General features: G+C 40.7%; 1 protein-coding gene across 4 annotated transcripts in view; it reads right to left on the minus strand.

Annotated features, from left to right (window-relative positions):
* POC1B (POC1 centriolar protein B) overlaps positions 1-25578 on the minus strand; it is a 125533-nt gene that overhangs the window by 7534 nt on the left and 92421 nt on the right. For all 4 annotated transcript variants that reach the window (XM_060195508.1, XM_060195509.1, XM_060195507.1 and 1 more), the window contains one exon: positions 157-375. In XM_060195508.1, the coding sequence (XP_060051491.1) occupies positions 157-375 (219 nt within the window). The remainder of the gene's footprint in view (positions 1-156; positions 376-25578) is intronic.

The raw sequence follows: 25578 nt of genomic DNA on the forward strand, positions 1-25578 counted from the left end.
CTCCAAATCTTCCTTCCATAAGAGCAGCTCAGCAAGGCTGCCTTACATACTCCATGGACTCCTCCCCCATCCTAAACCAAAGTTCCCTCTGCTGCCTGCGCCAGCTCTGCAGTCTGCTGTTACCAGGACAGCTCTGGGCAAAGCAGGCCGACCCACCTGTGTCAGCACATTGAGCTGCTCCATGATGTGCTCCAGGGCTTCGGCCACGGCGAGCGGCACGCTTCTTTGGCTCTCCGAGGGCATGTCGCTCACGTCCTCTGTTCTCTTTTTCAAGGGCTTTGGTGAACATCCTGGTGACATCAGAGAAGGGTTCAGGAAGTGTTTGCAGATCTCTTCGCCCTTGTCCGGCAGAGTTCTAAATACGGTTTCTGCTGTCTTTGGTATCATGGAAGAAACAGAAACGAGTCACATTTTCCAAATCCTCGAAATTACATGTAGCTATGTGTTCAATCTCCCTCTTTTAAAAGCCCTGATTTCATTTAATTGTTTATTTTCAACTGTCGTAAACCATGGAAATTGTAAGAAAACAGAGCTGGCCACAAATAGAGACGATTTATGATTTTCCTTGACTTTCTTTTCAATGAATATTCTCCCTCTCATATATATATATCTATCTGCCTGAGACCAGTTTTTCTGCCACTGTAAATTGAAAGATGCTGTTTGAGTCTGAATTTTAAAACAATGATCTTATCTATTAAGTTAGCACTAAAATGGAAAGTAACAAGTTAGTTTGACTATGTAGCATCTGGAAGCCTCATGCATTGTGGGTAAGAACATAAAATAGTGTAGCTGTTATGGAAAAGTTCGATGTTTTCTCAGAAAGCTAAACACATGATTGTAATATAATATGATCCAGCAATTCCATCTGTAAGTATTATCCCCACAGGAGCTGAAAGCCTTTTTGCATAGAGATTAGGCCACCACCCTAGCCCCTGAATCGTAGCTTTTGTTCCCTTTACACATTCTACAAACGCCCTCACCCTTTGCCTCTTGACCATCCATTGTTCCCTGACTCTATGTGCCAGGTTTGTGTGTTTTTCTATTTGTGTAAATTCCATATACAAGAGAAATCATGTGGTATTTGGTTTTGACTTAATTCACTTAACTCCTTAAGATGCACACTGTCACAAATGTTAAGTTTTTTTTTTGTCTTTGTTATTATCACCAGGGTTATCGCTGCTTATTACCCGCACAACAGATGCAGCCTTCCCGGCACCCATTGTTTCTTTTCCTTCCACCTATCCTTTCTCCCTTCTTTCCTTCATTTTCTCCTTCCTTCCTTCCTTCCTTCCTTCCTTCCTTCCTTCCTTCCTCCCTCCCTCCCTCCCTCCCTCCCTTCCTTATTTTGTTTGATAGGACAGGGGAGAAATTGAGAGAGGAGGGGGAAAGATACCTGCAAACCTGCTTCACCACAGGGAGGATGCTTCAGGAGTGCCCCGCCCCCAAGACTTTCTTCTTTTTTATGGCTGAATAACAACCCATTATCTTATACCTATATCTACACACACACACACACACACACACACAAACACACACCCCCCACATTTTCCTTACTCATTCATAATGAATATGAGTAAGGAAAATGAGTAAGTTTCTTCTCATATGTTGGCTGTCAAAACAGTATGGTATTTAGCATTAAAATAAATACAAAGGTTAGCTGAACAGAGAGAGCCCTGAAAAAAAAAAACAAAAACCTGTACATATATAGTCAGTTAAATTATGACCAAAAAAAATCCAAGAATGTGAAGTGAAAAATACAGTGAAGACATTGTCCTTCAATAAAGGGTTTTGGGGGAAAATGGCTGTTCGCATGTTAAAAGGGTGATACTGAGCCTCATTATCTTACACCATATACACAATGTGCTCGAGACGACTTCAGCTTAGGGCCTGCAAACTAGAGGACAGCCTAGATTATATGTTCCTTGGTTTCAGCCCTTAGTCACTTTTTTGAATCTCTCTCCTAAAAGCAATGGCAACAGAAGCAAAGATAAACAGTCAAGGCTATACCAAACTTAAAAGTTTCTGCACAGAAAAGAAAAATATATGGGGGAGACAGCATAACGGTTCTGCAAACAGACTCTCCATGCCTGAGGCTCCAATGTCCCAGGTTCAGTCCCCCACACCACTATAAGCCAGAGTTGAGCAGTGCTCTGGTTAAAAAAAAAAAAAAAAAAAGTAAACAGAAGAGAAAAAAATATCAACAAAATTAAAATGCAGCCTACTAAATGGGAGAAAATATTTTCCAATCAGATCTTCGATCAAGTCATAGAATCCAGAATCTACAGCAAAGTCGCACAACTCAGTATAGTTTTCTTTTTCTACTAAATATTGGCAAAGGGACTGAATAGAATTGTCTAAAAATGTGTATACCGATGGTCACTTGGTACAGAAAAGGAAGCTCACTATTGCCAGACCATCGGGGACATAGAAATCAGAACCACAGTGGGAAACAGCCTCGTACCTGCGAGGGTAGCTATTAGGAATAACAACAACGGAAAGTAACATGGGCCTTCTAGTTTTGTGTCTCTTATCTTCAGGGTTTGTTTTTTCCCTACTGAATATGGTGCTGGATATTGTGTTGAGGTAGAAGATGACCCTGTCACTTTCACCTTCTGAAACCTGGCTTTCTGAAGCTTGGTTCTGCTGTCTTTTAGTCATTTGGTAACTTTTCTCCCTCATTTAGGAACATAGAGCTTTATTTTTTTTTTAAAGTTTTTTTTAATTTAAATTTTTAAAATTATCTTTATTAATTAGAGACCGTCAGAAATCAAGAGGGAAGGGAGAGACAGAGAGACACCAGTAGCACTGCTTTTCCACTCGCAAAGCTTTCCCCCTGCAGGCAGGGACTGGGGGCTCGAACCTGGGTCCTTGTGCATTGTAACATGAACTCAACCCGGTGCGCCACCACCCGGCCCTGGTAGCTTTATTTTATTGCCTAGAAGGGTATATAGATCTTTAAAAAACATCCTGGTCCTTGAGCAGTGATACTCTGCAATTCTTTTTTTTTTAATTTCTTTATTGGGGGATTAATGTTTTACATTCGACAATAAATACAATAGTTTGTACATGCATCACATTTCCCAGTTTTCCATCTAACAATACAACCCCACTAGGTCCTCTGTCATCCTTCTTGGACCTGTACTCTCCCCCCTATCCACCCCAGAGTCTTTACTTTGGTGCAGTACACCAATTCCAGTTCAGGTTCTACTTGTGTTTTCTCTTCTGATCTTGTTTTTCAATTTCTTCCTGAGAGTGAGATCATCCCATATTCATCCTTCTGTTTCTGACTTATTTCACTCAACATGATTCCTTCAAGACCCATCCAAGATGAGTTGAAGAAGGTGAAGTCACCATTTTAAATAGCTCGGTAGTTTCCATTGTGTATATAGACCACTACTTGCTCAGCCACTCATCTCTTGTTGGACACCTGGGTTGCTTCCAGGTTTTGGCTGTTACAAATTGTGCTGCTAAGAGCATATGTGTACACAGATCTTTTTGGGTGGGTGTGTTGGGTTCCTTAGGCTATATCCCCAGGAGGGGAATTGCAGGGTCATAGGGTAGGTCCATTTCTAGCCTTCTGAGAGTTCTCCAGACTGCTCTCCACAGAAGTATGCTCTGCAATTCTAAAGTTTCTGTCTTTCTTTCTTTCTTTCTTTCTTTCTTTCTTTCTTTCTTTCTTTCTTTCTTTCTTTCTTTCTTTCTTAATTTATTTAGTTTCCAGTACTCCCATCACCAAAGGTCTGTGTCTCCATCCCCACCCCCACAGATAGCCACTATAGTTCTCTGACAGTCTAATAGGTTGCCATTTTCTTTCTTTCACATTCTACCCATTTCTCCACATTCTGCACATGAGTGAGACTATTCTGTGCTTGTCCTCCACCTCCTTACTGGCTTCACTGAGCATCACCTTCTCCAATTCCATCCAAATTTTCCACTGTTGTGCTTGACACATAAGAATGATGTTCTAGGGTATGAAACACTCACTTGAATCCACACTCTCAAAATAATCCTATTATTATCACTTTCAGGTCCTCAACTCCATGGGCTGAGGAAAAGCTAAAATTATCCTTTAAAATGTCCAGAAACAAAGTTCAGAGCGACCACAGACCATCAAAGAATACATTAACATAACGATCTGTTTTTCACTGCCAGGGCTTCGTGACTGCATGATTTCACCATTCCATACTGAGAGAGAAGAGAGAGGAGAGAGGGAGAGAGACAGAGAGACAGAGGGAGGGAGAGAGAGACAGAGGGGGGGGAGAGAGAGGAAGGAAGAGAGGGAGAGCAAGGAGAGAGGGAAAAGAGAGAGGAGAGAGGGAGAAAGGAAGAGAGAGAGAGGGAGGGAGAAAGAGAGAAAAAGAGAAAGAGAGAGAGAGAGAGGGAGAGAGAGAGGAATAAGGAAGGACATCACAGGGCCAGAATGTTCCCCCATGTGATGCCAAGTTTGAACCTGAGTCATACACATGGCAAGACAGGTCCCCTACCTGGGGAGTTATCTCTCTGGTTCTTCACATAAAGGACATGGATATATATTAATATATATATACCCTTTATTAATATATATATATATATATATATATATATATATATATATATATATATATATTAATGCTACCCACAGGTCTTAGCCATAAAAATCCCAACATATTCATGATTTCTAAGTTAAGGTAACTTGGAAAGCAACACCTAGCATTTATCTATCTGGGTACCCAATTACTTGCATTGACAAACACTCAAACAAAAGGGAAAGGTAAGTTTAGACTATCAAAGATTCACCACAAAGTTTTGTCTTACAGTTGTAGTCTGTGACCCTGTCCAAGGCAGGCACAGGAGACAAGGTACAATCATGCATTACCATCTGCCTCAAAATATGTCTTACTCAAATGACCACAAACAAATAAATAAAATTAAATATTTGCTCTGTTCAGTGTTCACTGGCTATTTCTTCCCTCCTAGTATGACTAGAGCTTTCTGGCCTCTAAATTTCTGCTTATCATTTTGTCACAAGAGTAGTTCCTGATCACATTACTGAAGCAGGGTTTTTGTTTTGTCCAGTGTGGGGTCCTGATAACGTTCCCCATAAATGATCAGAGTTGTGTCGATATGTTTACTCCTTACATCCAGTCTGTCTTCTTCACGGGGGTGTGTCTTCTTAGCACTGTGCCCTCTCTACCCCCAGCAGGAACATGGATGCCTCCACTTACAGGAAGAATTAAATTCGGTTCTCACAAGTAGAAACTCAAGTCCCTATAACCAAGAGTTAGTTTTTCAGTTTTTGTTTGTTTCTCCACCAGGGTGATCACTGGGGCTCAGTGCCAGCACTATGAATCCACTGCTCCTGGTGGCCATCTCCCACCTTTTTTTTTTCTCCTTCCTATTTTCATCTGACAGAACAGACAGAAGCTGGGTGGGGGGGGGAACAGATAAGAGAGCAGGAGAGAGACACCTGCAGACCTGCCTCACTGCTAGTGAAGCATCCCCCCCCTGCAGGGGAAAAGGGAACTTGAACCTGGATCCTTCCATGTGATGATATAAGTCCTTAAATGGATGATGAGCCACGACTAACCCCCTTGCTGTTTTTGTTTTTTTTTTAACATGGATGACATGCCTACAGCATCACTTGTCCTATTGTAGCAGCAGTTACAGTATTTCATGAGAAAAGGTCTCATCCTAATTAACACATCAGTCAATAGAACTCTGGGGATTGGTAGTCAAGGTGGTAAATGACAAAACAAAAAAAAATCTACGAAAATAAAGCCTGAAGACTATATATAGCCTAAGCAGTAAAAAGATCTCAACATAATGTTAACCATGGTCTTCTTCTTTGGGACTAAAGAGAAAAGGAAAAATAAAAAAGCAACAAGCAAAGGCCACAAGAGGAGAAAGTATTAGGATCTCTGTTCCTTTCATATCAGCCAGCTCACAATCTATTATCTATCCGCCCATCATTCAGTCATCCTGGGACCCAGCTATAAGCAAATTGTTTCCCTCTAGCCAACTCTGCCCTTGCACCCCATTTGTACAGGAGAGAGTGAGACACTTAAGGCAGGTTCATATATTCATAACTACGTTTTAAATATTGAGATGGAGAGAGTCAGGCGTAGGTTAAGCGTAGGCAGCGCAAAGCGCAAGGACCGGCGTAAGGATCCCGGTTCAAGCCCCCCTGGCTCTCCACCTGCAGGGGAGTCGCTTCACAGGCAGTGAAGCAGGTCTGCAGGTGTCTGTCTTTCTCTCCCCTTCTCTGTCTTCCCCTCCTCTCTCCATTTCTCTCTGCCCTATCCAACAACGATGACATCAACAGCAACAATAATAACTACAAGGGCAACAAAAAGAAATAAATAAAATAAATATTTTAAAAAAGATTTAAATATTGAGAAGGAAAAGTATATTTCCGATTCAAGTATACAGGGAGGTCTGCAGATGAGGCTGTGGCTCCTAGTTCAAGGACGCCTTCGCCTTTTTCACCGTGGTGAGTATTTATGGGTTTGGGTAAATGCTCGTCATCTGTTTATGATGTGAAATGTGGGTGTGAAGTGACACCTACTCTCATGGATTCTCTGCTGTGGGGTGAGAACCACTACAGAGCAAGGCCTCCAGCCCCCTGGAGTGCCCACCATGTGGCTGGCACTGCCAAATGCATAAGGAGCTGCCATAGGTTGCTCAGAAGAAGAGCAGAGGACTGGCCTGGGGGAAGCTTGGGGTTTGATCCCTGCCACCACATATGCTGGAAAGAGAGCTGGTATCTCTCTTTTCATAAAGAAAGTAAATAGATAAATCTTCAAGTACACACACATAAAAGCCAACAGATGAGTGTAAGACTGCAGAGGAAAAGCAACAACAACAATGAACAAAACAAACAAACAAAAACAGCAAGTTCATAAAAGAAATGAAACTTTCTTATTTATCTTTAATTATGTTTATTTATTAGCTAGATACTCAGAAATTGAGAGGGAGAGACAGATAGATAGACAGACCTGTAGCACTGCTTCACCACTCGCAAAGCTTTCCCCTTGCAGATGGCGACTGGGGTCTCAAACCTGGGTCCTTGTGCACTATAACACATGTGCTCAACCAGGTGCACCACCACCCGGCCCCACTTTCTTCTATGGCGGACACTTGAAGTGCAGTGGGATAACAATTCATTTACTGATTCAGTCAAGAAGCAGAGACACTGGGAAGTGCTAAAGATAAGATGCCAACAGGACTTTCCTGGGCAGAGGACCCCACCAAAATGTCCTGGAGCTCCACTTCCCCAGAGGCCTGCCCCACTAGGGAAAGAGAGAGAGACAGGCTGGGAGTATGAATTGACCTGTCAAAGCCCATGTTCAGTAGGGAAGCAATTACAGAAGCCAGACCTTCCACCTTCTGCATCCCACAATGACCCTGGGTCCACACACCCAGAGGGATAAAGAATAGGAAAGCTGTCAGGGGAGGAGATGGGATATGGAGTTCTGGTGGTGGGAACTGTGTGGAGTTGTACCCCTCTTATCCTAGGGTTTTGTCAGTGTTTCCTTTTCATAAATTAAAATTTAAAAAATACAACAATAGTAACTCAAAGGTAGGGACTGGGAGGTGGCCCACCCGGTACTATTCCAGCCTTTAGGTTCATGATGAGTCAACAATTTATTTGGCTTTATATGTTAATTCTCTCTTCAGCCACCAGGTTACAGATGCTACCATGATGCCAACCAGACTTCCCTGGACAGACAACCCCACCAATGTGTCCTGGAGCTCCGATTCCCCAGAGCCCCGCCCCCTAGAGAAAGAGAGAGACAGGCTGGGAGTATGGACCGACCAGTCAACGCCCATGTTCAGCAGGGAAGCAATTATAGAAGCCAGACCTTCCACCTTCTGCATCCCACAATGACCTTGGATATACTCCCAGAGGGATAAAGAATAGAAAATCTATCAAGGGAGGGGATGGGATATGGAGATCTGGTGGTGGGAATTGTGTGGTATATCCTATGGTTTTGTCCAGTGTTTCCTTTTTATAAATAAAATAAAAAAGAATAGAAAAAAAAAAAGAAAAATGACTACCGCAATATGGTTGGTTAATACAGCCATCTACTCAGTTAATATTTTGGAGAGAGGTGAGAAATTTTAACATCTGCTCCCTTAAAAACCTCTAAGTATACACGATAGCACTATTAACTAATTCATTATGATGTATAGTACATCTCCAGGATTTACATATCTTATAAATGCAACTTTTGTGCACCTCAATCCCTAGCTCCTGCTCGACTTGTGACAGCCATTACTCAACTGTTTCTATGAATCCAACTATTTTGTTTTTTAAATATTTATTTATTTATTTGCCTCCAGGGTTATTGCTGGGCTCGGTGCCTGCACCATGAATCCACTGCTCCTGGATGCCATTTTTTTCCCTTTTGTTGCCCTTGTTGTAGCCTTTGTGGTTATTATTGTAGTTGTTGATGTTGATATCGTTTTTTGTTGAATAGGATAGAGAGAAATGGAGAGAGGAGGGGAAGACAGAGAGAGGGAGAGAAAGATAGACACCTGCAGACTTGTTTCACCGCCTGTGAAGCGTCCCCCCCTGCAGGAGGGGAGCCGGGGGCTTGAACCGGGATCCTTATGCCAGTTCGTGCGCTTAACCTGCTGTGTAACCGCCGACCCCCTATTTATTTATTTATTTTGGGTAGAGACAGAGAAATTGAGGGGGGGAAAGGCGGTAAAGAAACTTGCAGTACTGTTTCACTGCTTCTGAAGTTTCTCCTGCAGGTGGGGACTGGTGGCTTGAACTCAGGTACTGTAATAAGCATGGTCAGGCAGATGTGTCACCACCAGGCCTTGATAACAACTATTTTTGATTCCATATTTAAATATGATAATAAAATATTTTTCCTGTCTGTGATGTATTTCACTAGGCATATTTCTGTTTAATACAAGTGACATCATAAATGTTAGGATTTCCTTCTGTGAAAAAAAAAATCAACTGACCACCTTGCCATCAGCTGAGCCACTCACCAAGTCTACAGAATTTGACCACATCTGGAGAAGTCTTAAGCCCAAGGTGAAGTCGATACTATTCATTCTCTCTAAAAAGTTACTATTTTAAATCCGTCCAGAGACACCAAGGGAGGAACACAAGCATTTGTCACCTAGCTGTAGAACATTTCTTGTTTTTTTTTTTATCCTCCAAAAGTGTATTGGATGGCTCCTGGCGGGACAGCTTGTGGATTTTCTGACAAATGTGAATGCAAAGTAGGCATTTCACATTTAAGGTGATGAGTGACTTGGGACTTCAGAAGTATCTTGAACAAATATATATAAGCTTTACATTGTTTCTGTAAGTGGAGAACAAATCAGACAAAAGTCTAAAAGTCTATTCCAAAGTGATCCTGACCTTTCCTCCCAACCCCCGCCTCCTACACCCCAAGTTAAAATGAACTTCTCATCACTGAAGGTTCTAAAATAGAATTGGGATGGTTGCTTGTCAAGGATATTGTGAGAACTATACAAACATCAGATCGAGAAACTCAACTGAATGCCCTTTAAAGTCCTTTACATTCCTGACATTCTGAGATTTTAAATCCATCATACACACACACACACACACACACACACACACACACACACACACACACACACACTCTGCCTGAAATAGACTAAGATAACAAATTTTTGCCTGAATAAATACAAAAGCAAATATTTTTCCAAGAAAGATTGGATCATTCCTTTTCAGTGACAACATTTAGAACAGGGATTAGAAACTTCAATATTCTCTATGTGGTATCTGAAACCATGAAGACATGCCATTCAAACAAAATCATTTGACACCTATGTGCCAATAAAATGACAGTACTAGAGACAGAGCAATGTACAGTTTCTACCACTGCTGTACCATATTAACCAGACATCTAGTGGCTTGAAACAACACAACTTATTATTTTAAATTTGTGGAGATCAGAAGTTTAAAATGGGTTTTATCATTAAACTAGAAGAAGACGACATCCAGAAATCATTCCCCCCTTTACTACCACAGCAAAACCCATCAACTATTTAGGAATAAAGTTAACAAAGGATGTGACAGAATTTTTTTAAAAATATTTATTTATTTATTCCCTTTTGTTGCCCTTGTTTTTCATTGTTGTTAGAGTTGTTATTGGGATGCATTGGATCGACCTTCCCGTGGTGCATCCCGTGAGTACCCATTCATTGGGGAAACTGACGATCCTTCCTAGCCGACTGAATCCACATGGATCCCAGTCACTTTCAAAGCTATTAACTGGCTACAGAAGAAGGGCAAACGCTAGAAGAAGAAGAATTGTTATTGATGTTGTCCTTGTTGGATAGGACAGAGAGAAATGGAGAGGGGAGGGGAAGACAGAGAGGGGGAGAGAAAGACACCTGCAGACCTGCTTCACTACCTGTGAAGCGACTCCCCTGCAGGTGGGAAGCCAGGGGCTCGAACCGGCATCCTTACACTGGTCCTTGCACTTTGCACCACATGCATTTAACCCACTGCACTAGCCCTGACTCCCAGAATTTTATATTAAAACTATGAGTCATTCATTCTCCAAGGAAATAGAAAGAAATACAAAGAAATGGAAAGATGTTCCATGCTCATGGATAGGAAGAATTAATATCACCAAAATGACCATCCTACTAAGTCATATACAGATGTAATATCATCTTCATTAATTAAATTTCTTCAAAGAGATAGAACAAAAGCTACAAAAATTTATCTGGAACCAAAAAAAATCCTTAGGATTGCCAAATCAATCTTGAGGAAAAAAAAAGACCAGAGGCATCCCATTTCCTGACCTCAAACTATACTACAGAGCTACGATAATCAAAACAGCCTGGTACTGAAACCAGAACAGAAACACAGATCAGTGGAATAAAACTGAAAGCCCCATAAGTAAGCCCTCATATATATAGGCAACTCATTTTTGACAAAGGGGCCCAGAAAAATTAAATGGAGGAAAGAGAGTCTCTTCAACAAATGGAGCTGGGAAAACTGGGTTGAAACATGCAAAGGAATGAGATTAAACTACGACATATCACCCTTCACAAAGGTCAACTCCAAGCGGATCAAAGACATGGACATTAGACCAGAAACTATCAAATACATAGGAGATAACGTTGGCAAAACACTTCATGAGTTATGCTTCAAAATGAACTTCAGAGATTAAACCCAACGGCAAAGATACAAAAACAAAAATCAATCAATGGGATTACATCAAACTGAAAAGCTTCTGCATAGCAAAAGGTATCACTAACTAGTAGAAAGACACCTCCTGTGTGGGAGAAGGTCTGTACACAACATACTTCAGATAAGGAACTAATAGCCAAAATTCATAAAGAGCTCACTAAATTTAACACCAAAAACTAACAAACCATAAGAAAACAGGGTAAGGACATGAACAGAAACCTTACAGCAGAAGAGATCCAGAGGGTCAGAAGACACATGAGAAGTGCTCAAAGCCACTGGTTATCAGAGAAATGCATATAGACAAAGAGATACCACTTTACTGTTGGTCTGCTTCTAATTCTGCTTCTAAGACCCCTTCTGTTTTGATCATCACGTTAGGTTTGCTTGCACTGCTTAACGTTGTGGTCTATTTGCATAATGATTGTTTTGTTTGAGACCCGCACTGGTTTAATCCCCATTGGTTTGCGCTCTTTTTCCACTCCACCCCCTCTCCTGGTCACATCCCGTTTTCCACTGTTTAATCCCCACTGGTTCGTGTGCTTTTTCCTTCTTCCCACCCCCTATCCTACGTACTTCCTCTTCTGACCTGACATTTCCTCCTCAGGAGATATAAAGGACAGGATTTTCTAATGAAGAGAGATTAGGTAGATTGCACTGCATTCTCGCTCATCAATAAAGATTGAACTGCATTCCCAGCTCAGCCATGAGTCCCTGGTCGTCTGTCTCCCTCCCGCAAAGCTAGCCCAGCACTTTATACCTGGTGAGAATGTCATGTATCAGAAAAGACAGTAACAATAAATGTTGGAGAGGATGTGGAGAAAAAAGGACACTCTTGTGCTGCTGGTGGGGGTATAAATTGGTCCAAGTCTGGTAGGAGACAGTTTGGAGATTTCTCAGAACATTAGAAATTCCTTTCCTAGGAATTTATTCAAAGGAAACAAAAAAACCTGTCAGAAGAAATCTGTGTACACCTATATTTACAGCAGCACAATTTGTAATCGCCAAAATTAGGAATCAACCCAGATGTCCAATGACTTCCGAGTAGCTAAAAAAAAAGCCTGTGGTATATATATACCACATATATATATATATAGGATAGGATACTACTCAGCCTTTAAAAATGACAAAGTCGGGGGGCTGGGAGGTAGTGCAGTCGGTTAAGCGCATATGGTGTGAAGCACAAGGATCCTGGTTTAAGCCCCCCCCCATTTCCCACCTGCAGGGGGGTCGCTTCCCAAGCGGTGAAGCAGGTCTGCAGGTGTCTCTCTTTCTCTCTCCCTCTCTATCTCCCCCATTCCTCTCAATTTCTCTTTGTCCTATCCAGTAAAATGGGGGGGGATGGCCACCAGGAGTAGTGGATTCATAGTGCAGTCTTTGTGAGAATCCTGACAGAGAGAGGATTTCTGCTTGTTTTTCAGAAGTGATTCTCAGTGTCATTCTATCTTTGGTTCTTTCCTTGAGATAAAAACTCAGAGTCTTCAGTCATGCCAACAGGCATGTCTTTCCTTGAGATCAAAACTTAAGTCTCTACTCATGCCAAGAGTACACTCTACCGGGGTGAGTTACCTCCTGGCCCCGGTATTTCTCCTCAGCTTCTAAAATTCTTAGGAGCCAGAGTGTAAATCTTGAAAGTGAACCATACCTCTTCCACATTATCAGTCCGTACATTCTGTATCCCCTGTAAAAATGTGCTCACTTCATGGATTTAAAAGAATTTCTAGGATAGAGACAGAAAGTGTCATAAAAAATTTGTGTCTCCTAAATTAAATTCACCTTTTGTTTGTCCCTGGGGAGAGATCATACGTGTTTTCTCTAAAGAGACAGCTTTTGGCCTTTGGAGATAAGGGATTATAGAAGACTTTGATTTTTTTTTTCTTCTTCTACAAACCAAATAGAAAACCTTTTTTTTTTTTTTTTGTCAGAAGACTTGAAAAATACATCCCTCTGCAGCTGTCTGCTAGAATATTTTAATGGTTAACTCAGTCCCCTTGGAAAGAACAGCTGAGGTCACAGGTACACTACCTGTTTCTGTCTTTAATCATTCTTCTCTCCTCTCTATAAGCTTATTGTGAAGGCAAATAGTTGTGAAATATAACTAGGGCAGATTCAGTTTGCACAAAAATATCTCTCTGGGGGTCGGGCGGTAGCACAGTGGGTTGAGCACAGGTGGTGCAAAGCACAAGGACCGGCATAAGGATCTGAGTTTGAGCCCCTGGCTCCCCACCTGCAGGCAGGTCGCTTCACCAGCAGTGAAGGAGGTCTACAGATGTCTTTCTCTCCCCCTCTCTGTCTTCCAGGCTTTTCTCGATTTCTCTCTGTCCTATCCAACAATGCCGACAGCAATAACATCAATAATCACAACAATGATTTAAAAAAAAAAACAAGAGCATTCGCAGATCACAACCTAATCAACGCACCGAGTGCCACCCCAACATGCTTCACTTCAGACTGTGTCCAGAGACTTCAGGTGTGGAATGACAACCCTCAGCTTCATCACTCGGGTGAGACCTTTCCTTTCATAGTATTCTCTAATTCCATTCCAGGTGGTCCACTCCCCAATAAAGTCCCCAAACCTAGATATAGTCCAGGTCCTCTGAGATAGAGCATAGGTTCACACGTGCCCATAAACTAGGGGAAAAATATATACCTGAAAGCAGAAGTACACAAGAGCATGCAGGGAATACCCCCCAACACTTCATCTGCACTATTCCAGTCTTTGGGTCCATGATTGTTCAACAATTTGTTTGGCTTTGTATGTTAACTCTATTTTCAGCCACCAGGTTCTGGATGCCAGCAAGATGCTAACCAGACTTCCCTGGACTGATGACCCCATCAATGTGTGTCCTGGAGCTCCGCTTCCCCAGAGCCCCACCCTACTAGGGAAAGAGAGAGGCAGACTGGGAGTATGGATTGACCAGTCAACGCCCATGTTCAGCAGGGAAGTAATTACAGAAGCCAGACCTTCCACCTTCTGCAACCCATAATGACCTTGGATCCATACTCCCAGAGAGATAGAGAATAGGAAAGCTACCAGGGGAGGGAATGGGATATGGAGATCGGGTTGTGGGAATTGTGAGGAATTGTACCCCTCTTATTCTATGGTTTTGTTAATATCTGTTTTCTTAAATTAAAAAAAAAAAAAAGACAACAAAAGGGAAGAAATAGCCTCCAGGAGCAGTGGATTCCTGGTGCAGGCACCGAACCCCAGCAATAACCCTGTAGGCAAATATATATATATCCCTCTATGCTTCAATACTTACATTATTAGACCAACAGAAACTGTAAGTCATTTAAAGACCTTTAAAGACCTATCTTCTAACCTTCTATGCTTAGCCTAGGGTATAGCTTCACACCAGACATGTCTCATCTTAATTAATGATATAGCACTGACCAGAGTTTTCTGAAGGAGAGGGCAAGTCTGCTGTTAGTAAAACAGAATTATTGCTTACTTGTCAGAGTTAATATCAAACTGAAAAGGCTACTTGTTATTGCCAGTATTCCAGACAAACACAAGACCAACAAAAGTTTTTGTTACATTCAAAGGGAAAACAAATAGCCATTATGTCTTTTGCAAATTTTGCTGTTTAACTTCTCAAAGGGATGCAGAGAAGGGATTTATTTTTACTATCTCTTTCATAGCAGAACTAAACCAATATTTATAATTATACTTTGCTCTGCTTTTGAAAAGCTGTGTATGTATTTGTGTAGGAAAAAAAAATCTCAATTCTGAGGTAGATTATGGCTTATATTACATAGTGATACACCTTTTTTAATAGATTTTTTATATACAGGTAACTACTTTTCATCTTAGAGAAGTGGAAGATAGATTTCGAAAGCAATAGAAAGACAGAAACAGGCGGGGATATGGACTGACCTGTCAACACCCATGTCCAGCAGAGAAGCAATGACAGAAGCCAGACCTCCCACCTCCTGCACCCCATAAAGATCTTTGGTCCATACTCCCAGAGGGATAGAGAATAGGGAAGCTTCCAATGGAGAGGATGGGACACAGAGCTCTAGTGGCAGGACAGTACGGAATTGTAGCCCTCTTATCCCACAATCTTGTCGATCATCATTAAAATCATTAATTTTTTTTAAAAAAGGAAGTATACAAGTTTCTCAGACGGGGGGTGTGGATTAACCTACCAACATCCATGTCCAGTGGAGAAGCAATTATAGAAGCCAAAACTCCCACCTTTCTGTACTTCATAATGATCTTTGGTCTGTACTCCCAGAGGAGGATAAAGAATAGGGAGCTTCCAACAGAGGGGATGGGACACAGAACTCTGGTGGTGAGAGCTGTATGGAATTATACCCGTTATATTGCAATCTTGTTCATCATTATTACATCACTAAAAAAAAAAAAAAAAAGAAAAAAAAAGCCTACCCGTTTCTGATCTGTCTCCATTCCTCTCTCTCATAAAGGATACAGTTTGAATGTGGCATCTGTTTCCTTTTATCAAATATGTATCACCAAGCAATATTACTATTTCAGTATGCATTAGAACTTTACCTCCAATTATTATACTAGATCCTATTGGTATTTTCTGTTACTCAAACATTGTTAGATTTGTCTGTTGTAATAAGGGGAAATTTAGTTAACTTATTTTGACTGCCAGTGTTCCACTGATTATCTATTCCACAGTATCTGTATCCTTTTTACTGTCCACTAGCATTGAATACTAGAGTGAGCATTCCTGTAAATGTCTCCTGTGGACCGGGATGAGAGTTTCTCGACAATAGAATAGTTAAGTTGCAATTTTGTTTTTACATTTTTATTTATAAATTGGGGATATTGATAAGACTACAGGATAGGAGGGGTACAATTTACACAATGCCCATCCCCAGAGCTCCATGTCCCAGCCCCTCCCTTGAAAGCTTCTCTATTTTTTATCCCTCCCTGGAAGTATGAACCTTGGGTCATTATGGGATGCAGAAGGTGGAAGGTCTGGCTTCTGTAATTGCTTCCCCACTGAACATGGGCATTAGCAGGTTGATCCGTACTCCCAGCCTGTCTCTCTCTCTCTCTACTGGGGCGGGGTTCTGGGGATGAGGGGCTCCAGGAGACAATGATGGGGTCGTCTGCCCAGGAAGTCCAGTTGGCATCATGGTATCATCTGGAACTTGGTGGCTGAAAAAAGGGCTAAGATATAAAGCAGAACAAGCTGTTGCCTAATCATGAACTCAGAGGCAAGAATATTGCAGATGAAGACTTGGGGTCTCCGTTTTGGAAAAAGCTAGTAGGTCTATTTTATTTATATATGCCGAGGGGCCTATGACTTTATTAGTTTTTGCCTGAGCCTGACAGCTAGTACGCAGGTGGACCCAGGTTATTGTCTGGGGAGATGGTATCATAGTTAGAAAAAGGACTAGAAAGCTGGATCAGGGAAGAGAGTAGCTCCCAAATCTAGGAAAAGTATATAAATATTGTTAACCTATAAACCCCATTGATTCGATCTGATCTGGGGCCCATATTCAGCACAGGAGCCTATGTAACCTCTGCATCCCTATAGGTCTGAGCTCACATTCTGTGGGCATGGTTAGGTACATTCAAGGCTGCACTGATTTTAGGAACCATGTTCCTTGAGTAGTAGGTAGAGTATGTTGTCCAACCTCCCTTCAGAGAATGGAACATTCCCTACCACTGTTGATCCAAATTAAGGGCCAAGTCCTGTAGGGGCCCACGGAGGGGTCCATTATGTTGTTCCTGATGGAGATGACTAATGACAGTGGAGAGAGGCATCTTTTAGAGGTCTAGGCTCATCATGTCTGTGTGGGAATCCCAGGACGCCCTTACTAGGGCCCCAGGAGATGAGGTGGCCTGGTAGTAAGCCAAAGAGTCATCATTAAAGTATGCCTGTCTCTTGCCCTTATCTAGCTTTTGTAGTCCTTACTTTGTCTGACATGGCTAGCCTTAGAGTGACTGAGGGAAGTGAAATAGGAAGTAGTGAGGAGGGTATCTAGGTCTAAGTTGAAACTATCTGATTAAGTACTTTATGTTATCTTTTTTAGGTCTTTCTATTTGCTTGCTGCATTTATCGGGTCACTGAAAACTACTGTTCACTTTTGCTTTCAGGTATATATAGCTCCCCTAACTTATGGACACATGTACATATGCCCTATCTCAATTTTACCAATGCTCTCCAAAGTGGTAGAATCAAATTATCCTTCTGTGAGAAAAAGAAAATCTCTTTACAAAAAAAAACAAACCTAAGTATTTTATTATTAGACATTTTAAATTCTGCCAACTTATAGAGTGTAGATGGTATCTTGTGGTCCATAACTATATCATATTTTCCCTTGATGACTGGTAACTTGAGCTTATTTTATTTGTACATTGATTATTCTTCCAGTAATCACTCCCTTCAATATATTCTTCACTTAGCAATTGGTCTATTCTTTTTATTTTCTTCTACACTATAGCTGAGCTTTTTATATATTTCTGGATACAAGTACTCAGGTGTTTATCTGTGTAGTTGAGTTCCTCCTCTGAGGTTTGCATTCATTGTTTTTAGCATTTTGGTTTTCTTCTTTACTTACATAGGATTTTGCTCTTAATGTAGTTTATTAAACAGCTTCATTATAGTTTGTGTATTTCATATTTTTAAGCAATCTGGGGCTATGCAGAATACACAAACAGTTTTATGTAGTTTTCAGTTTTCTTTTAGAAGTTCTGAAGTACTATTTTTTCCACATTTAAGCCTTTAAGCCCATTTGGTATTGATTTTGTTCCTGGTGAAAAGTAAGAACATATCCCCCTGTCCCACACACACACAGAGCTAGCTGCCCTGGTCACACTATTAAACAGTCCTTTCAGTGACTAGTCTCTCTTCATAGGCCTGTGAAGCCAGACTTCTCATATACCAACCATCTATATTTGTGTGGGCTTCTTTACATTCTCACCCTCATCACGGGTTCTCTGTCTCCCTGTGACAATATCACACACAAAGAGACCCCTCACAGAATGGGAGAAGATCTTTACATGCCATACATCAGACAAGAGGCTAATAACCCAATATTTCCTTTTTATAAATAAAAAATTGTTTAAAAAGAGGCTAATAACCAGAATAAGAATATTTTATTTACTTTTAATTTTTTAAATTTATTTCTATTATTGTATAGAGACAGAGAGAAATTGAGGGGTGGATAGAGAGGGACAGAGGCAGAGAGACACCTGCAGCCCTATTTCACCACTCATAAAGCTTTCCCCCTGCAGGTGGGGACCAGGGGCTTGTAACTGGGACCTTGTGCACTGTAATGTGTGCGCTTAACCAGGTGTGCCACCACCTGGCCCCTAAAAAAGAATATTTTATAAGTTTTGTGTTATTTTCACACGTGACCATTTTAGTATCTCCTGCATCATTTCAATTTTAGTACATTTGCTATAAGAGCAAACACACCACCGACTGACTGCTTTTAGCATTACTTTACCATATAAAAAAAGTCAATTCAACAAGCCAAGTTATATCCTCAAATAACTATCCTCCTTATTTATATAAAGCAGGAAAATTATCACAGTCAGGAACATTATTAGAATAGATTTTGGAAACATGGCTTCCTGGACATAGCTTAGGGGGAAAATTTTTTTTTTTAACTTCAGTATTATTTTCTTGAAGAAATGTTGTGGTCACGAGAAGACATTTCCCCCAAGATAGGCCTGAGCACTTTTCATGTTCTACCAAACCGTCACCCTACTCTACTGTACTACCATAGCTCTCCAGCTCTGGCCACATTTAGTCTCTGACATAAACAATGCCATTTCTTGACCTTTCTGTCCTTTTTTCTTCCTTTCTTTCCTCCTCCCTTCCTTCCTTCCTTTCTGCCTCCAGGGTTATCAATGGGCCTCTGTGCCTGCACTAATAATCCACTGCTCCTGGAGGCCATTTTTGTTGACCTTGTTGTGGTTATTTGTTGTTATAGCTGTTGTTTTTGGATAGGACAGACAGAAATGGAGAGAAGATCCTCTCCTCTCCTCTCCTCTCCCGGATCAACTAGGAATACCAAAGGAGATCACCCGGACCGAAACAAGACAGGACTAGAATGGCCACAGGAACCCAGTAAATCACCCGTGAGTACAAACACACGTGGCTGGTGACAGAGAGGAGAGAGGGGCCTAAGGAGAGATTAAGTGACTGCTAACAGTTCAACAGTTTATCAGTGGAGACACCACCTCCAGTCTGCTCCACAACAAGGGGACAGCTGAAGGGAGGAAAGGACTCCCCAGAGACTCACCAAGTGCAACTCTGAGTCTCCATTGCTACTAACCTCAGAATCTGGAGCAGCGACAGGGAGGGACACCAGGGGACAGAGATCTAACCAGGAAACTCAGCAGAAGACCTATACCTCCATGGCATAGCTGAGGGGCTGTGAAAGTCTCTTTGCATAACCACTGGATTATCTCTACCACACCCTGCTTTATCTCTTGGTCAGGAATCAGTGATTAAGCTAAGAAGCCTATTGATAGTTTAAAAGCCCTCAGGCTCCCATAGCCTACAGTGAAGAAAAAAAAAGAGGCTTTTACACCACGGAGCTCCAACTCAGGGATTGAAAAAACTGTTAACATATATAAAATGGTTAAAACAACAAGAAAAAATATTGGAGACTCGAACCAGGACAAGAGTCCAGCTAAAAGTCCTCCAGAGGGTGAAGCACAAAACAACGAGTTCAACATCCAAACATTAGCTAAGGAAATAATAACAGGAGTGAGTAAAGAATTTGAAAAAATTGTAATCAGAAATGCAGGAACATCAAATGAGAATATGGAAGAAAATTCTAATTACCTCATGGTTATTAGAGAGCTGAAAGCTGAAATCGCTGAGCTAAGAAGGCAACTAGCTGAACAAGCTAAAACAGTATCAGACAGGGCAACAAAATAGATGAACTCCAGAAAACAGTAGAGGGCAGAGAGAATAGAATCTATGAGGCTGAAGACAGAATCAGCAAGATTGAGGATGAATTAGAGACAACTAAAAAAGAAGTAAGAGATCTCAAAAAGAGATTAAGAGATGCTGAAAACAACAACAGAGTCCTATGGGATGACTTCAAAAGAAACAATATACGCATTATTGGCTTACCAGAGGAAGAAAGCATTCTCCAGGCCATAATAGCTGAAAATTTCTCTAGTCTAGACAACACCAAAGACATAAAGATTCAAGAAGCCCAGAGGGTCCCAAACAGAATTAACCCAGACCTAAAGACACCAAGACATGTCATACTTAGAATGGAAAGGAATAAGGATAAAGAAAGGATCCTCAAGGCTGTAAGAGAAAAACAAAGAGTCACCTACAAAGGAAAACCCATAGATTAGCAGCAGACATCTCCATACAAACACTACAGGCCAGAAGAGAATGGCAAGATATCTATCGAGTTCTCAATGAGAAAGGCTTTCAGCCAAGAATACTATATCCTGCTAGACTGTCATTCAGACTAGATGGAAGCATCAAAACCTTCTCAGACAAGCAACAGTTGAAGGAAGCAACCATCACCAAGCCTGCCCTGAAAGAAGTTCTGAAAGGTCTCCTCTAAACAACCAGACCACCACAAATAGGACATAAATCAAAACACTCTAAAATGCTACAAGAATGGCGTTAAATTATCTTCAATCTTTGATATCAATAAATGTCAATGGCCTGAATTCACCTATTAAAAGACACAGAGTAGGAAGATGGATCAGAAAACACAACCCAACAATATGTTGTCTACAGGAAACTCACCTAACTCAACAAGACAAACACAGACTTAAAGTGAAAGGATGGAAAACTATCATACAAGCCAATGGCCCACAAAAAAGGGCAGGAACAGCTATTCTCATATCTGACATGATAGACTTTAAAATAGATAAGATTAAAAAAGATAGGAATGGACACTACTTAATGCTCAGAGGATCAGTCAATCAAGAGGACTTAACAATTATTAATATCTATGCACCCAATGAGAAGCCATCTAAATACATCAAACTTCTACTGAAAGAGCTACAGCAATATATTAACAGTAACACAATCATAGTAGGGGACTTCAACACCCCACTCTCTCAACTTGACAGATCATCCAGGAAGAAAATCAGTAAAGACATAAGGGAGCTAAATGAAGAGATAGATAAACTAGAACTATTAGACATTTTCAGAGTCATTCATCCCAAGAAACTGGAATACACATTTTACTCAAATCCACATGGATCATTCTCAAGGATAGACCATGTGTTAGGCCACAAAGACAGCATCAGCAAATTCAAGAGCACTGAAATCATCCCAAGCATCTTCTCAGACCACAGTGGAATTAAACTAACACTTAACAATCAACAAAAGATTAGTAACAGTGCCAAAATGTGGAAGCTCAACAGTACACTTCTTAACAACTTCTGGGTCAAAGAGGAAATCAAGGAAGAAATCAAAATGTTTCGAGAGTTCAATGAAAATGAAGACACAAGCTATCAAAATATCTGGGACACAGCTAAAGCAGTCCTAAGAGGAAAGTTCATAGCTATACAAGCACACATTAGGAAACAAGAAAAGGCACAAATAAACAGCCTGATTTCCACATCTTAAAGACCTAGAAGAAGAACAACAAAGGAATCCTAAAGCAACCAGAAGGACAGAAATCACTAAAGTTAGGGCAGAAATAAATAACATTGAGAATAGGAAAACCATACAAAAGATCAATGAAAGTAAATGTTGGTTCTTCGAAAGAGTAAACAAAATCGACAAACCTTTAGCCAGACTCACAAAACAAAAAAGGGAGAAGACCCAAATAAATCAGATAGTAAATGAAAGAGGAGATATCACAACAGACACTGCGGAAATTCAACATATCATGCGAGGCTTCTATGAACAACTATATACCACCAAACTAGAGAACCTGGAAGAAATGAATGATTTCCTAGATACCTACCAAATTCCAAAACTAAGTAAAGAGGAAGTGGATAACATGAACAGACCCATCACAGCTAATGAAATTGAAACAGTTATCAAAAAATCTTCCCAAAAATAAAAGTCCCGGACCAGATGGTTTTACAAATGAATTCTACAAAACTTTCAAAGAAGAACTAATACCTCTACTTTTAAAAGTCTTCCAGAAGAATTGAAGACACTGGAATACTCCCTGCCAGCTTCTATGAAGCCAACATCACCCTGATACCAAAAGCAGGCAGGGACACAACCAAAAAAGAAAACTACAGACCAATATCTCTGATGAACATAGATGCGAAAATATTGAACAAAATTCTAGCCAACCGGATACAGCAGTATATCAAAAAGATTGTTCATCATGACCAAGTGGGGTTTATCCCAGGCATGCAAGGTTGGTTTAATATACGTAAATCAATCAATGTGATCCACCACATCAACAAAAGCAAGACCAAACACCACATGGTCATATCAATAGATGCAGAGAAAGCCTTTGACAAAATACAACATCCCTTTATGATCAAAACACTACAAAAAATGGGAATAGATGGAAAATTCCTGAAGATAGTGGAGTCTATATATAGCAAACCTACAGCCAACATCATACTCAATGGTGAAAAACTGGAAGCATTTCCCCTCAGATCAGGTACTAGACAGGGATGCCCACTATCACCATTACTATTCAACATAGTGTTGGAATTTCTTGCCATAGCAATCAGGCAGGAGCAAGGAATTAAAGGCATACAGATTGGAAGAGAAGAAGTCAAACTCACCTTTTTTGCAGATGACATGATAGTATACATGGAAAAACCTAAGGAATCCAGCAAGAAGCTTTTGGAAATCATCAGACAATACAGTAATATGTCAGGCTATAAAATTAACATTCAAAAGTCAGTGGCATTCCTCTATGCAAACACTAAGTTAGAAGAAATTGAAATCCAGAAATCAGTTCCTTTTTCTATAGCAACAAAAACAATAAAATATCTAGGAGTAAACCTAACCAAAGAAGTGAAAGACTTGTATACTGAAAATTATGAGTCACTATTCAAAGAAATTGAAAAAGACACAAAGAAGTGGAAAGATATTCCATGTTCATGGGTTGGAAAAATTAACATCATCAAAATGAATATATTACCCAGAGCCATCTACAAATTTAATGCTATCCCCATCAAGAGCCCAAGCACATTTTTTAGGAGAATAGAACAAATGCTACAAATGTTTATCTGGAACCAGAAAAGACCTAGAATTGCCAAAACAATCTTGAGAAAAAAGAACAGAACCGGAGGCATCACACTCCCAGATCTCAAACTGTATTATAGGGCCATTGTCATCAAAACTGCTTGGTGCTGGAACATGAACAGACACACTGACCAGTGGAATAGAATTGAGAGCCCAGAAATGAGGCCCCACACGTATGGACATCTAATCTTTGACAAAGGGGCCCAGACTATTACATGGGGAAAGCAGAGTCTCTTCAACAAATGGTGTTGGAAACAATGGGTTGAAACATGCAGAAGAATGAAACTGAATCACTGTATTTCACCAAATACAAAAGTAAATTCCAAGTGGGTCAAGGACTTGGATATTAGACCAGAAACTATTAGATACTTAGAGGAAAATATTGGCAGAACTTTTTTCCGCATAAATTTTAAAGACATTTTCAATGAAATGAATCCAATTACAAGGAAGACTAAGGCAAGTATAAACCTATGGGACTACATCAAATTAAAAAGCTTCTTCATAGCAAAAGAAACCACTACCCAAACCAAGAGACCCCTCACAGAATGGGAGAAGATCTTTACATGCCATACATTAGATAAGAGTTTAATAACCAACATATATAAAGAGCTTGCCAGACTCAACAACAAGACAACAAATAACCCCATCCAAAAATGGGGGGAGGACTTGGACAGAATATTCACCACAGAAGAGATCCAAAAGGCCAAGAAACACATGAAAAAATGCTCCAAGTCTCTGATTGTCAGAGAAATGCAAATCAAGACAATAATGAGATATCACTTCACTCCTGTGAGAATGTCATACATCAGAAAAGGTAACAGCAGCAAATGCTGGAAAGGGTGTGGGGTCACAGGAACCCTCCTGCACTGCTGGTGGGAATGTAAATTGGTCCAGCCTCTGTGGAGAACAGTCTGGAAAACTCTCAAAGGCTAGAAATGGACCTACCCTATGACCCTGCAATTCCCCTCCTGGGGATATATCCTAAGGAACCCAACACATCCATCCAAAAAGATCTGTGTACACATATGTTCTTGGCAGCACAATTTGTAATAGCCAAAACCTGGAAGCAACCCAGGTGTCCAACAACAGATGAGTGGCTGAGCAAGTTGTGGTATATATACACAATGGAATACTACTCAGCTGTAAAAAATGGTGACTTCACCGTTTTTAGCCGATCTTGGATGGACCTTAAAAAAATCATGTTGAGTGAAATAAGTCAGAAACAGAAGGATGAATATGGGATGATCTCACTCTCAGGCCGAAGTTGGAAAACAAGATTAGAAAAGAAAACACAAGTCGAACCTGAAATGGAATTGGAGTATTACACCAAAGTAAAAGACTCTGGGGTGGGTGGGTGGGTGGGGAAAATACAGGTCCATGAAAGATGATGAATGACATAGTGGGGGTTGTATTGTTAAATGGGAATCTGAGGAATGTTATGCATGTACAAACTATTGTATTTACTGTTGAATGTAAAGCATTAATTCCCCAATAAAGAAATAAATTATTTAAAAAAAAAAAGAAATGGAGAGAAGAGCGGAAGACAGAGAGGGGGAGAGAAAGATAAGACACCTGCAGACCTGCTTCACCGTCTGTGGAGCGACTCCCTTACAGGTGGGGAGCCGGGGGCTCGAACTGGGATCCTTACTCTGTCCTTGCGACTTGTGCCACGTGTGCTTAACCCGCTGTACTACCGCCCTGCCTCCGACCTTTCTTAAAGCTCCTACTTCTTGCTCCTCAGAACTCTTCAAGTGCCAGATTTGCCAGGATCAAGCTTTGCGTTTGGAGTCATGAGATTCTTTTTTAATTGTATATACAACAAAATCATGCTTCGCTTGCCTGAATGAGAATTTGGTGCCCTTACTGTATCTACTCTAAGGCAACAGAGGCCATTTTATGTGAGGAATTCATCTAAGTATTTAACAAAGCTACATTCAGAAAACTGGCAAGCTTTCCAGATATCTTTTACAGGGTAAATATTTCATCTACTCATTGTTCTATTTGCCATCCAGCATAATGTGATAATTGCATGATGAATGACAGCTGTAATCATAACAGTAATGTATAATCACAGCTGGGAATTGAGAACTGCCCTTCTATTTATTATTCACCGAATCATTGAAAATAGACAATGAAGGGAGTTTGTTATTTTTCTGAATTTTCGTAAGATTCAATTTTGCTCCTTAGGGCGATGATAATTTTCCCAGCATTTCTGGCATTTGTATTATGTAATTATAGTATCATATAATGTGGGATTAATCG

This window comes from Erinaceus europaeus, chromosome 7 (genome assembly GCF_950295315.1).
Source record: "Erinaceus europaeus chromosome 7, mEriEur2.1, whole genome shotgun sequence".
Taxonomy (NCBI): domain Eukaryota; kingdom Metazoa; phylum Chordata; class Mammalia; order Eulipotyphla; family Erinaceidae; genus Erinaceus; species Erinaceus europaeus.